Source organism: Platichthys flesus, chromosome 16 (genome assembly GCF_949316205.1).
Source record: "Platichthys flesus chromosome 16, fPlaFle2.1, whole genome shotgun sequence".
Lineage (NCBI taxonomy): Eukaryota > Metazoa > Chordata > Actinopteri > Pleuronectiformes > Pleuronectidae > Platichthys > Platichthys flesus.
Window position 1 is genome coordinate 4,371,856 of NC_084960.1, and position 15,352 is coordinate 4,387,207.

Sequence of the window (15,352 nt, forward strand, 5' to 3'; positions counted from 1 at the left end):
GAGGAGAAAGAAGGAGAAGAGGTTCACAGTCTTCACCGCAGAGGATATAAAGTTCGAGCAGTGAGGACTTTCAATCATTCACTTTATTTGAATAAATGTTGTGTGCTGCTCTTGATGTGGTGACGGTGGCAGCCGACTTAATGAACCAGTGTATTCATGTGTCATTCAAACCGAAAGTTGTCCAACAAATTGGCAAGTGGCCACAGCCCACACAGATATGATGACAGGACGTTCTCTGGTGCTTTCCTTCAGCTGCAACGTGGAACTGACACTAACTGATCAAATGTAAACAAGGAAAGCACAGACACCAACTGTGGCTCGGACCGTGGTTTGGGTTTTAATGTTTGTCATCTGCAAACAAAGCTTTCACAGTATCAACTCGATAAGAAGCAACTTCTCTGCAGAGGTTAGTTACACATCAGAAAGCAAAAAACAATCTTCCCTTGCACCCTCAGCCCACTCAAGTACATACATGTGCACGCTAACAATGATTGCTACTCTGAAGAAATCCTTGATCCCTGCTCATCAAACAGGCGATGAAAGACCTGCAAAGAAAAATGACTCATTACCACAGCGTACAGTGGTGCTATTTATATGTGAAAGACTGGATCTCATGGGAGACAGGGAGGGAGGGAGAAGTGTATGGGGGGGGGGGGGGGATAAAGTGAGAGGGGGGAGCACTGGGAGATACGAGTGAGAAAATAGACTCTCCACCTCCAGCCTGATGGCGATCTCCATCTCCCACCAGGCAGAACACACCCACACATCTGCACCCCATGATGACCTCTGTGAGGCGCACAGGGAGTGAACCAAAGTGACAGGGTGGCGCCCTCTAGTGGCTGCAGGTTGTAGTCTTTTTGTGGATTCTACCTTGTGGCTCAATAACCTTAACTCTTTCTCTGGCACATTTTTACACTTTTGCTTTTAGATTTTATTTTCCACTATTTGTTTTTCATCTTATATGCGTTATAACAGACAGATGGACACTCTTCCGTGTGGCTGAATTTCCAAATTAAAAACTAGATTAGATTAGATTAGATTCAACGTTATTGTCATTGCACAGTACAAGTACTTATACAACGAAATGCAGTTTAGCGTCTAGAAGTGCAGAGTATTGTGCGTATATGAAATGTAAATAAATAAGATATGTACAGTAGCAAATATATATGGAATAATACAGTATTGACAGGTATTGTATGATATTCAGGGAAGGTGCAATATTCAACTCACTTTTATTCTGCACTATTATTCTGAGTCTTACACAACATTCTGGTCTGTGTTTTGTGGTTTTGTTACACACTGTACTGTTTTTTAGCTGCTGCAACACTTTGGCCGAAGGGGACAATAAATCATATTGGATATGATTTATTATTTGAAAGTGTCTAAATTCCTTTTAGCCACTAGAGAGCGCCAGATCACCGTCTTTGCAGCAGATCTGTTCAGTTGGATTCTCGCAGCTGTAATGCATAATAAGCAGACTGGGTTAGAGGTGATGTCAAAGACTGGCATGTAGATATACAACATCTACTTAATGTTATGTCTGTTTCATTCCCATTAAAAACATCTGGTGGGTGACAGCTTGACGGATCCACAAATGCAAGGGTCACAGACAAATCACCATAAGCTCACGAAATAATAAAATCTCAAGTGAGTAATTTAATATTGACTGTTTTTATTTTTTGGTCTATGTGATAAATTGCTACTTTAAAATAAGATCATTCAACGTCTGTCAGGAAAATATGTTTTTGTTATTCCTAAAGTACACAAGCATAAGTTTACCAGTTTAAACAACTACACTATATCATTCTCACATCTTGTGTTCGAATGACAGTGGTTTTCTACCCTGAATCATATCTCATCTGCGACACCATCAAAACCCACATGCTTTCCAAACAGCTGCTCTGGTTCGTGAGTTATGATTTTCCAACCCATCAACCCTGAGTTCTCTGATGTGACTGATTGGAACAGGCGACACTCCCTCCAGGCTCGCGTGTTTCTTTGAAACACCCAATTAAATACAGTTAATCCAGATCTTATTCTGTCGAATCGGGCCGATGTTTCCCTCTGAACCGGTTTGTTTCTTCCTATTGTTTGAAATTGGAACATCCGGCATTTCTCAGGAGTTCAGATTTCACGAAGAGGACCTGCTGTTTTGTTTATTATGGGCGTCACTGGGTGGATATGGTTACCTTCAAACAACCTGGGCTTCTCACTTGACTCATTGCAAGAGAGCAAAACCAAAAGAAAAACTTTTATTTACTGTCATGGTGTTATGTGATGATATTAAAGCAAACCATGCTTCATAAGTGTATTAGTACATGAAAGTCTTTCTAGTCCAGGTTTCCAGCGTGTTCCCAGCAGCACAGTGTGTAAGGACAGTGTTGTACTGGACTCAAGTCCTGGAGTCGGACCCGAGCCACTGGTCCTGACAACAGAATGGATAATTCCAGTGTAGAACTGACTCAGCGGCTCCAGAAGCAGGAAGTACAGGAGGAACACCCTCTGCATCAGGGTTCCAAGTTATTGAGTCCTGTGAGAGAGAGCTTCCTTGGAACTGTGATGATTGTACAGCATTCAAAACAGTAGGATTCAGGGTGACGCACCGCTAGGGTGTCTCCCTCATCTTCCGACGCACATGGGTCTTTGCAGCTCCTGTAGATGGGAGGTCTGCGGGCAGGGGGGGTGATGATTGCAGGAGGTGCAGTTGGTTGTGTGATGTCCGAGATGGAGGGTGAGGGTTGTATGGGTGTAGCTCTATCCAAACAACGGTAAAACACATTTAGGTCATCAGACAGTTGATGGGCTGGGGGGGTGGGGGGGTTTCATGGTTCACACTTGGAAGCTAGGTTTGGAAAATGTTAGATTTTTTTCCATTGTTCTGTATCAAACCAATCCAGATTCCGATCTCATGATTAATGAACTCTCCTGAAATTTGCATCAACTCAAAACCAAAGCACAACTGGACAAAGGCCTTCTAAGGAATTACTATGTCTAAGTTCCTGAGATTTGTTTGTGTGCTGTACTTACTGTAAATTATTTGCATAGATCCTCTTCTTCTGAAATTCTTAATTTTTATAGAGAAGTCCTATTTCCTTCTTTCGACCGACACCACCTCCAACACACGTACGAACCGGCCTCACACCTCAAAGACTCACTGTGTCAGAAACAGAAACACTTCACATTCCCCTTTTTTTCTGTGAAATGACCGTCACCGTAACGCTGACTTCACTTTCAAATCATTATTCTGTGTTTTTGGAAGTGAAAGGGTCGATTCTGGGTTTGTCAGACATCGGCTTCTGTGAAGACACACACACAGACAAACACACACACACTAACACACACATGGATGCCTGAGTTACTGGGTAAATGAGATACCAGGAGGTCACATTACTTCATAGAACTAAGAGTAGAGTAGGTTGTTGTTGTGTGTGTGTGAGGATTGTTGAGACACTACACGTTTCTGTCCACATGTTCATCCCTCCACTACAGACACCATTTACTTTATTCTTCATCTGGAACGGGACGAAGACGCAGCCGGCCGAGTTAGTTCTCTTTTCCAGATGTTGATCGGAGCCTGCAGTCATCAAAACACTACTACTACGACTAATAATAATAATAATTAGACAGATTATTAAAAATATTCTTTAAAGTAATATACATCACATACAAATTCAACAAATACATTCAAGAAAAGAATGCAAAACATTTTTTAATATCATTTGTATTAATTGGTTATTCCTTTTTTCCACCCCAGCAGCAGTTGAAGGCTGCATGGAGCAAAGGAGCCAATCAGAAAGAAGCTGGAGGTCTCATCTGTTGCCGAGCTGTCTGCCACAGGTTCAAGTTTCATACTCCAGGGAAGACAGAACCCAGTGCAGCAGCAGATTAACCCAGATCAGCATTTGTTGGTACCAGAGTGAGGTGCAGCCTCTCATGAGTCAGTTGGACAAACATTTATCCTTCAGCCATCAAATTAAAAGCATGTTTACGTTGTTTACAGTCATAGTTCACTCTTTTCCGACCCAGCACTTCCCCTGGCCCTCACTACGTAAACTGTTTTCCCAGACAGTGGAGGGAGAACAGGAAACTTCATATCAACTCCGTCTATTCCTCATCCACAGAATGAAGAACTGTCCTCCAAGAACTAGCCGGGAGATTATTTCACTTTCATTCTGACAACTTTGTCCTCTCTCACGCACCCTCCCCGGTGCAACCTATTCTTCTAAATTATAGTGCTTTTTTGTAGAGCAGCCAGGAATGCATTCTGGGTACTCGATGTTCAGATGTCGTTGTCCTTATAGAACCGGTGGAACGTCTCCCTGACAGATTTGTAGCTGCCAAATAAGAATCTAGCGCTGTACATATTCATCTAATGGTTAACTGGTTGAAGCCCAACACTCCTGAACCAAACTGCGCACACTCACAGATATCAGTCTCCTTAATATGGGGGACTACTTCATCAAGATGAATTACATTGTGAGAAATGATAGAAAATTGCAAAATGCCGTAAGAAAATCCCGTACCAGCTCCCTGTCCTGAACCCACACTGGGTTATTCCTCCTTATCGCTCCACTAAATTCCCTGGTGATCCATCAGGTAGGTTTTGCGTAACTCTGCTAACTGACCTACAGACAAAGAAACATAAACCTCCTCGTTCTTCAGTCGAGGATAAAGTGGATAAACTGAATCTGCGAAAAACTTCCCCGGAGCTGTAAACTGTACCCGAGCATTATAAGATACTTTAAGATGCTTTGTCATCTGATAAACCTTCAGATTAACGGGATTATGACCCGACCTGAAGCAACAGGCCCGGAGCCTGACCCCCTTTTTCTTTAATAAGACACAGTTTTGGGGGTTTAATGACTGGTTATCATGACGGAAAGTCGCTGAAGCTACGAAACGACCACACACCAATCCAATTATATCTTTACTGCAAAAGCACGAAGAGACAACATTCATCGAATTGTGGAGACAATCCGTGGGTGAGGTTTTCACTTCCTTCAAGATTCATCACGGTTTTACACATGAAGATATACATTTTTAACAAGTGAGTCAAAAGTCAGAGCAGATATCCTATCTTCAGTAGTAGCATGACGCAATATAAAAAAATGCAATGAGTCATCGTGATTCTGAGGAGTAGTTTATGATCAAATAAGGATAATAATCACTAAACACAAACGCGCACACACAAGCACATGCATACGCGCACACACACACACACACACACACACACACACACACACACACACACTCATTCAGAGTAAATGCCAGTCATCAATAAGAATTTGTGTCACCTCAGATCATTTCTGAGTAAGACTCATAGACAATTTTCCTGTAGTTTATCTGAAGGTTTCCACTTTAGATTACTTTCCTTGTATTCTATTACATTTCAGAGGTAAATATTGAAGGTTTATATTGTAGTAACTATAGTTGATATTCTTTTCTGGGTCACATTTTTAGCAAAGGAATATATGACGAGCTTTTTGTGAAAGACATTTGAATGATGACTGGGCTCAATATTTCTCCTGAACAAACCCGGGGAAGTTCACTCGGCTTTGGTCACTTGTTGTTTAATCTGCCTGCGGTCAGCAAACAGGGCCACATCAGAGACAACAATGAATTCCCCATATTGACCCATTAACCTAACCTTTAACCAGCACACTATGTTCAGTACGCTAATGAGAAATGAACGTCAGACGGTGACTGACTGGTTCCGCAAAAGCTGTTAAATATCGTTGGTTTTTATTACTGCTGTCCAACTGGTTTCACACGTCCACCCATTGTTTCACTTGCGTTTTTACTCTTGTTCTTTGTTGAATGACCTTTGCATCCCAATAGAAGAGCCAGCCCCAGCAATCTGATTTGACTGTGTTCAAAATACACGAGTTAATTGATCGTTAGGGAGAAATTGGGGCTTTATGACTCTGAGCAGCAGGCGTACGGACGAGGACAAAGACATTCTGACTGGAGCTGAGAACAATAAAACTGTTTACTCCTGTCTGAGCACAAAGGACCACTCAGTGCCTGGGATGAGGGACAAACAGTAGGATGAACAAGTCAGAGGCCTGGGAAGAATGCAATATATTGAATTCTAGTATTTCTTCGTAACTTGCTTAAAAACTAAGAAGAAATCACAAAAAATTGTAGAAAACAAGTTACAAAGCAAAGTGAATATTCTGAATACGCCTCTTCTACATCTACCCACTAATTCCACAAATGAGTTTCTGTCTGCATGTGCCAGTGGTATCTCTTCATCGGTTTCACACTTGGCAGGTGCATTTCAATTCTCCCCAGGAAGAGCAGTTCCAGAGTTTGTTGCTATTCACACTCATGATATGTCCAAAGTAACTGATCAAATTTGTCATAGTGTCTTTAATCCTGTGGATTTAGGACTTGGGGTAAATTACAGCAGTTATCAGCGACTGGGTTAAGCCAAAAATTAAGCTTTTATTTTGAAACGTTGTCAGCTTTGGTGTAAATATTGTGTTGATGCTTCTTCTCTGCAATAGATAAAATGTAATGTTTGAAAATAATAACAGTAGTTCAGTAAAAAATTTAAACTTCTATGAAAGCCACACAGGTGAGCAGTTATAAAAGCTAGCTCTGTTTCATTTATGAGAAACACTGACTATAAAACCGTCACTTGATTGTTTATTGTGCTCGGTTACTCTGTAAGTAATAAACATCCCCGTGAATGTTTAGATCTTCCTTATAATAAGTGATAAAGATTCCCTGAAACACAGCTTCTCATTTCACCGCAGTTTCACTTTCACTGCAGCAGAATTATGATCCGCCAGTGGATTACAGGAAAGTCAGGATCCACTGAGCCTGGACTGAACCTCAGACCGGCGCTGAGATAGAAAGAGACCCACTGGCTTAGTTGATTTGGCTGCTGGTCGGTAAAAGCTTTCACCGTGCTCAATAAGGAGGATGAGGTAAAATGCCAAAATGGAAAATGATTAACTTCTCTGGCCTCCACTGTGGTTCTTTGGTGCAAACAGAAGGCGGATGCGGAGTTAGATTGACTTACAGGGAAAGGGCAACAAAAGCAGTGACGCTCCCTCCTGACATTTTCAACAGAATTAAAAACGCACACATCAGAACCTCTCTACCCAACTGTCCTGGTCCTGTTTCTAGGAATCTTTTCAGTGGGCATATCAATTATTTATTGCTGATACAAGATTTGCACTTTGGCACGTTGGTGCCATCCAGGCCTTATCCCTGTCACATTCAGGAGCAGGGGCAATAACCATATCACTGAGTTCACAGCAGTCCCTCTAAAATCAAGCCTCAAACTGAAAGTGAAGACACACGCAGTTGTATAATAAAATAATTTGACTTCCATCTATCAATGTTTACAGAAGGACCTCATATTGAAAGTAGATTCTGTTATGGAGCAACAGAAGTGGCTCTTACTGTAACACCAGGGTTTGCAAGAAGCTAAGGAATGAAAATGGGAAGCTAATGTGTGTGTGTGTGTGTGAGACATTCCACACACACACACAAGCACGCACATGCACAATGTTTGCCTAGACACTTATTCTAACCGTTGCCTTAAATACTACTTGCCCAACCCTAACCTTAAAGGGACAGTTCACCCAAAAATGAAAATTCACTTGTTATCTACTCTCCACTGTGCCGATGGACAAGTGGGTGAATGTGTTAGAGTCCACAAAACGCTTTGTGGAGTTTCAGGAGTAAACAGTGTCGCAGCCAAATCAAATGCAACTGAAGTGAATAGTGACCACTCCCTCAAACCTACAAAAAAAAAAAGAACATAAAATGCCTCCGTGCTGTTGCTGCTGGGGAGTCATTCAAACTGTCTGTCAGCCTCAACATTCACATTCAGATTCAATTGCAGTAACTAGGAGGAGGAAACACTAGAGTTTTTCTTTTTCAGGCAGGGAGGTGCAGGGAAGTCTTTGTTGGAAGGACACAGAGACAATAACAGTTTCAATGTACCTGACACGGAACCACACGTGATGACACACCCCCAGACACACAGGCCCCATTCATCACCATCACAGCACCTGTCTGTCGGTGCACTTTCAAGCTGCGACAGGAACAAACTAAGTAAAACATCATCTGATATTTTGACAGCTGAAAATTGCAGGTCTTCAGGTGGAACTTCCAGAAGTTACATGTGTAAAGAAAACAAAAGCACCGCAGCCTCAGCTCCCTCCTGCAGAAACCTCCTGACTGCATGTGCCACGACTTGTTCCGGAGGTTTAATCTGCTTAGATCTCAGATTATAATGAGCAGTCTTGTCTCATATCTGCAATAGTAAGTCTAGCTAAGCTCGTATGGTTTACTACAAACGTTCCTGCAGGACAACAAGGAGCAGACATGGATTTCCCCTGCTCTGCCTCTTCCCCACATCTGTAATCCATTGATGAGCCCTGCCACGCAACAGTAAACAGCAGTTCCGTGCAGCTTTTGCAAGAACAAGTAACTTTTCATGAACAAAACTGATTCTGCAGCTTTGTGCATGTCTACATTTTCCGCTGCTCATGCATGCATCCTTCATTTTTCCTGTCCTGTTTCATGCAGCATCCACAGATATTTTCAGGATCTGCAATCGGACCCATGCCCTCCGTCATGTGGAGCTGGCTATGTTTCAGTTTTCTTGTCTCTCTCCCTGTTTCACAGAAATGAAACTCATGGCATATGTACACACACTGAGTGCACAACAACATGCGAGCAAACACAATATTATCATAGGCAGGACCTTTTTCAAACCGCATTGCAGCCGCATGAGTTGATAGTGGATTAGAATCTATTTGCAATGCATGCAAGAAGTACCAGACAGAGGAGGACCAGTGGCAGTAGTCCAGTATTAGAGTGTGCATCTGATTAAGCTCAATCATTTTACTACCGTGAAAACAGAGACTTCTACAGCAGCACAGCCCCCCCCCCCCCCCCCCTCAATCGCCTCACTTTCATCTGGCAACAACACTAAACATAGCTTTTCACACTCAAGTGACTTTTAAAATAGAAGTGATTAAATTTCACCCTTCTGAGATTATTCTCCAAGCCGCCGACCGGCAGAATACTTTCTGATATATAATCTATAAACCAGCATTTATTTATAAAGTGAATTTGGGTTTTTAAAAAGGATTATCCTCGAATATAACAAGTGATTAAGTAGAGGTACACAACTGAAAAGTTGTTTCAAAGAGAGATGTGAGATCAACTCCTGAAAGTAAGCAGACTCTTCCACCCCGTGCATGTTTTTATGTTATTACTTAAGGACGCACTTCCAAGTTATGATTCACGTGCACACAACAATAACGGACCCACACCAGTGCAGGGGAGACAGCAGGGGTTGCAAGTGTCTGCAGAGGCTCCATGAGGGAGTCCAGGTGCAGATCAGTGGAACCATCAGATACACAGAGTGGAACCAGTTGAGTCAGGCCCCGATGAAATGAAACTAACGTCCCACTCGTCTCACCTGTCTGTCTGACTCTTCCCCTTTCAGCCCTGCCAGCTGACCACGGGGCTCTAACTTTCTATTCATCCCTCTCTCTCTCTCGATTTACTCAAACTGGGAGGCTGGCAACACACTGTTGGTCATTCTCACTTCTCTTTTTTTTTTTCTTGCGAAGAAGCCGCAGGTGATGACACCAAGATGCTGCTGGAGAACAAAAGAACCTTATTGTTAGTCTCTGTTTACACTGCTATGTGGCAAACCCATGAAACGTTTGGCAGGAGACCAGGATGAAGTCATTCCCACTGTAAGCAGATGTACTTTATGGGTTATGCACACATGCAGTATTCAAACACTGGAGAAGGTCTGGAGAGATGAGCCTATAAGTGAAATCAGATGCTTTGTCAGTTTTGTTTTTGCATCACGTGCCGACTTTTGTCAGACAGATGTAGTTTTAAATAAAGAAAGAAGCTGAAGTGAGATTTGAAAGATTTCCAACATGACTGATTTTCTTCTTTTTTTTTTTACATGACATAATTAGAAATCACCTAAAATAGTCGTATGACAGCAGAACGGTTCATCTTTATGAGAAACAGGCTCAGAGCAGAACAGACGTAAAGAGGAATAAGAAAAACGCTGTGATGCGTCATCCGAAGAAACTTCATCAATTCTTTAAAATGTATCCTCAAAATGGGAATCGCAGTCGAAAATGGGTCGAAGTTGTAAAAATCCAAAATAGTGAAATGATCTGATAGGATGACACAACAGTGAGAGTTAATCATTTATAATAATTGAGTTTTTCCCGCTTGTAGATAAGGGTCAACTGAAGAAACCGCATGGTTCCTCGTTCTTCACTAATCTCATTTTAACCTTTTATAACTCATTTCCCTTTAGTCATGTACTTCTCTTCATGTTTTCTAACAGAAATATGTTAGTATAGGACACGCTGACTTTATGCTAACAAGTAGAAACGTGTGAACATGGGGGATGAAAATATGGAAAACTGTGCAACCAAAATGTCACATAAGGTCTCGTGTGGAGAACAGCAGGACAAAGAGATGAGGAGGAGGACCACCTTAGAGGGAAGGGCTGCAGGAACTCAAACACAGTGACTATGGAGGCTCCAACATGGTGGTTGAGCAAAGGTTAAAAAAATGTATACTCCTGCTGAACTACATTGTTTTCTGCAGATCCCTCATCTGCAACGTGCAAGACTTTTAACTTGATCTGCCCCCCCCCGTTGACATGCTGTTCTGTCCCTGCTCGCACGGGACTCGACCTCATCACCTCTCTGGGCCCATCAGGTAAAAATAGATTCCCCGACTTCTGATGCACGTGCAATATCTTACTCGTCCCGCTGCCAACGTCTCGGCGTCACGTGGCCGATGTGGTTTTCTAGAAATAAAAACAGAGAAATGAAATGAAAGACGCGGGGCTGCGCTCATCTTGGTTTCACTTTCTATTTACAAGAAATGGCTGTTCTAGGAACCCGGACGAGTGGGGGCGGGGTTAGGGGTTGGGGCTTAGACAGTATAAAGCTGGTGAGCTGTTTGTCATCCCAGTCAAAGACACAAGCACATGCACACGGATCAGACTGAGACACGACAACCAGCTCACTTGCACCTCCGAGCTGTCACAGGGAAAGAGCCCGTGAGTGTCCCGCGCTGCGTCCAGGATTCCCTGCGGGAGTTTCACCGCAGCCTTCACGCAGATCTTCACGCGTCGGGATTTACACAAGACGCGTCTTTAAAACGCCGCTGATGTTGCAACACAACGGTGAGTCGATCTATTTCGCAATGCACCGGTTTTGTGATGCAGGTTAAAAACAAAATGGGACAGGATGCAAACCATTGAAGGGAGGCGATCTTTGTAAAAATGCATTGAAGGGTTAAAGAATCAAAAATTCAACACAAAGATGATACGCACTTGGAATAGATCTCTATATACTTTATTCATCCTGAATATAACGCATCCATCTCCGTGACTGTGTTGACATGAGATCATCTGTCGATCATTACCTGATTTTGGGGAATCATTTGAACTTTTCCTGGAACTTAACACAACTTGCAGTGGTTGGTTATTCACCGTCAACTGCAGTGGAGAAAGTAATTCATTAATATGTTATTATTATTATATTATTCTACATAACGTTTTTTTTGTATTGGTCAAAATAGGAGCGTAAACATTTGATTACAGCCTGATTTATCAGTTCACTGTGGTAGGAGGCAAAGTCTTTAATGTGTGTGTGTGTGTGTGTGTGTGTGTGTGTGTGTGTGTGTGTGTGTCTGTGTACAGTAAATTGACTGTGGCTTTATTTATTGACTCAGTGCTCTATTCTAAGGCAAACCACAGATTCCAGTCATATCAAACTAAGTTCCGCTCAGTGGAAACCAGAATGAATTTCTAATCTACACTGACAGACATTCACTGAATTATGCACACGCACACACACACACACACGCACACGCACACGCACACGCACACTTATCTATATAAAACACTTTATGACTCCTGCCATGACTCATCAATCAGGAACTCGTTCTTCTTCTTGAGTCACATGACCTCACAGGGTCTTTTTCTGACACTTGGCTTTAAACTTGTGTGTTAACTTGAGTCTTTCATTGGTCGAGACGTAATGACTCTTCACTGACTTTGACTCTGCTCCAGCTGCTGTGGATGTAAGGCCTGTAGTTTGATGATGGTTGGATTGAAGTAAACTAACTTGTCTCTCCTCTTCTGTGTCTCTCTCAGGATGACAGTGGTGTGGGTAGAGATGGGAGAGGGTCTGGGGCCACTCTCCCCCGTAGGATGGTAGCCAACAGCACAGTGGAAGGCCACGACAAGACTCATTTGTCCAGCTCATCGTCGGCGTCGTCGTCGGCGTCGTCCTCCTCCTCCTCCTCATCTTCATCATCATCCTTCTCCTCATCCTCCTCCTTGTCTTCATCCACCTCATCACTTCGCACAGAGGCAGAGCAGCTTCAGCAACAGGCCGCTCCAGAGCCGATCCCCAAACCAGTGTCCGTCCCCTCTGCGTATCTGACCCACTTCCGTACCTTCTCCTGCAAGGAGGACTGCAAGATCATCACAGAGACCGCCGCCAAGCTCGAGCGCAGCGGCTTCTACTGGGGCCCCCTGGGGGTGGAGGACGCCCACCGCATGCTAAGGGACGCGCCGCTGGGAAGCTTCCTCATCCGCGACAGTCGGCAGAAAGACGTCTTCTTCACTCTGTCCTACCACGCCAAGAGCGCGCCGGTCAGCGTGCGCATCACCTACAAGCAGAAGAAGTTCTCCCTGGCGGGAAACGAGCGCTCCTTCCCGACGCTCTTCGCCCTGTTGGAGTATTACATCAACTCCCCCAAGAAGAGCCTGAGTGTCCCGTACAGGAAATGGGAGCCAACCTTGCAGGAACTGTGCAGGAAGCGCATCATGGAGCTGTGCGACGGGGGAAGTCTGGTGCCAGAGCTGCCAGTCACACATGTGGTGCAAGACTTCCTGTTGGAGTTCCCTTTCAAACTATGAGCAGCTTGTCTTGGAACTTTGTCACTGTTCTGTTTTTAATCTCAAGACGGATGCTTTTACCAAGCAGCAGTAAACTGGAGGGGATGGAGAAGCCTGTCCAGGGAGTGTTGACTGGGAGAACTACCTTTCCATGGCTACACTTGAATTCATCCCCCTGGTCTGAGCTGAGAAGCTGCAAAACGTTTTCTAAGAGACGTCACCACAGTCCAGGGGAGGCGGCCTCCAGCTGGACCGGGCCCACCCAGGACATTTCAACACATGTTACCTGTAGAGAATCCACTTGCACATGGACAGAGGTTCTGCTGGACTTGAGGAAACATGGAAAGTTGGAGAAAACTGCATTAAGGGAAACCATCGGACAAAATAGAGCCGTTAAGGAGATCAATGAACTGCTGGGCTCAACTGGGACTATGAGAGTTCACGACCATTTCAAAGCGGATGGCGTGAGGACATTAAGAGCAGCGTGGACTTGGAGAAATGTTTTCTCATATTTGGGGGTACGATTGAAACTGTCATGGTGGTGATAGGATTTATTCTTGTAGCAGATTCAAACACTCTAATGTTAGTGAACGTTTACATCGAACACGAATGTTTGCCAGGGCCGAGTTCTGGTGTCAAGTCGTACTGTATGTGGAGGCGTGTCACCTCCTGTTCAATCCTCTCTGCCGGGCAGAGAAACACATCTTCACAGAGTCATATATATATATATCTATTGTTCATCATAGAGTTTTACATTGATATATATTTTTTTCATCTAACATATTTAAAAAATAAAAATGACTTGAGTTTAAAACTGACTTTTTGTGTTTTCGGTCACTTTTGTAACTGATTCTGCTTCCACGTCATGTGATGTGGAGGAGTGGAGGGAGGGAGTGAGAGGGAGGGACAGGCAGGCAGACAGGCAGGCAGACAGGCAGGCAGACAGGCAGGCAGACAGGAACACCCGAGGGTTGAGTACAGTATTGTCACCACAGTGAGTCATCCCTGGAGGCTAAAGTGACAGGTGGGTGTGGTTACTTTGGTTGTAAATGAAGTGTTACGCTGAGAAACACACACACTTACCAGAAACAGGGGCAGAGGTGACACATAATGAAGAGTGCGATTGTGTGTGTGTGTGCGTGTGTGTGTGATTGTGTGTAGCATTCTTAATGAGGACCCAGCTCAGATAAAACATTTCCTGAAGAGGAAGTGGGAATTTTTCAGGGGGTTGGTGGTTAGAAGGAAACCTTTTTGATCGAAAGTCAGGGTTCGAGTCACAGAGCATATTTTACTGTAGAGTTATAAATAAATAATATAATGTAGACAGCACATGAAACAATTAAAAGTAATAACTCACCAAAAGGGACTGAAGAAGATATTAAATATCAGGACAGCCAGCGTGGAGTGTACACTGACTGAAATGTCAACTCACTCACTAACGGGAACAAGGAACTAGATGTGTGTGTTTTAAAACACACTGTACACACGATTGAGTACACACACCACACACACACACTTCAAGAACCACATTATAATAATAAATCACAAGGTGTTTGACAGAGAGCAAATCATAGACAAGCCAGATCAGCAATGTGATAAAACTAAAACAGGTAAAAGACGAACATAACAAGGAAATATAAAATCTATACTAGCCTTACTTTCACCCCACAGCTCCTACATATCCTTACTATCAGCCATCGTATGCATTCAAGCTGGTCAAATGGCCTGTGGAACACCAGGAGCATCCGGCTTGGGAAACCGTCATGAGAATTGAAAAGCATTAACAGACTGGTAAGTAAACCACCATGACTAATGGTTGGGGATTCAGGGAACCCGGTTAACAAGAATCCATATTAGCCATGACTTCCTGGTCTCTTTTCCCGACTGACGACAATTTGAGATTATTCCCGGGGGAAAATGTGTAAAAGCAAACGCTGCTTATTTACACGTTGTCTTTCACTCCGGTCCAGTGAGTGGGATTCAGGTGAACAAGGGAATATATTGGAAATAATGAATGAAATTATGTTTTCACTTATATTTAATACTTTATATTAACATCAGAGTGGGTATTCTCTTTGGAGGCCGCCATGTTTTTCACATTTTACTGTAGTAGTAGTAGTAGAGTGTGGGGGAGGGGGGGCTCCAACTTCCTCTTGTATATAAGTACAGTTTACATACATTCATCATCTGAGGTTATAACCTGAACAATGAGCAAACCTCCAGCAGTTTCCTCTCAGCCGGCCTAACCAGAACGCCAACACTAAAACCAAACCCTACCAGAAGAATCTGTCATCTAGTCGGGGATTTTCCTCATTATGGCCTAATTATACCGCTACCGCCACGCACACACACACACACACACACACACAAACACACACAACACACAGGAAGGTGAGTCATTGATATTGATATGATCACAACATC

The 15,352-nt window shown here is 43.4% G+C and overlaps 1 protein-coding gene across 1 annotated transcript; it reads left to right on the forward strand.

Annotated features, from left to right (window-relative positions):
* The first annotated feature begins 11,002 nt into the window (after positions 1–11,002).
* Positions 11,003–13,098, forward strand: socs1a (suppressor of cytokine signaling 1a). Its single transcript, XM_062408817.1, has 2 exons — positions 11,003–11,203; positions 12,179–13,098. The coding sequence occupies exon 2, from the start codon at positions 12,236–12,238 to the stop codon at positions 12,947–12,949; it is 714 nt and encodes a 237-aa protein (XP_062264801.1). The 5' UTR covers positions 11,003–11,203; positions 12,179–12,235; the 3' UTR covers positions 12,950–13,098.
* The last annotated feature ends 2,254 nt before the right edge of the window (positions 13,099–15,352 follow it).

Coding starts and splice junctions, on each gene's coding strand:
- socs1a (XM_062408817.1), top strand. CDS start 12,236: ATGGTAGCCAACAGCACAGTGGAAGGCCACGACAAGACTCATTTGTCC.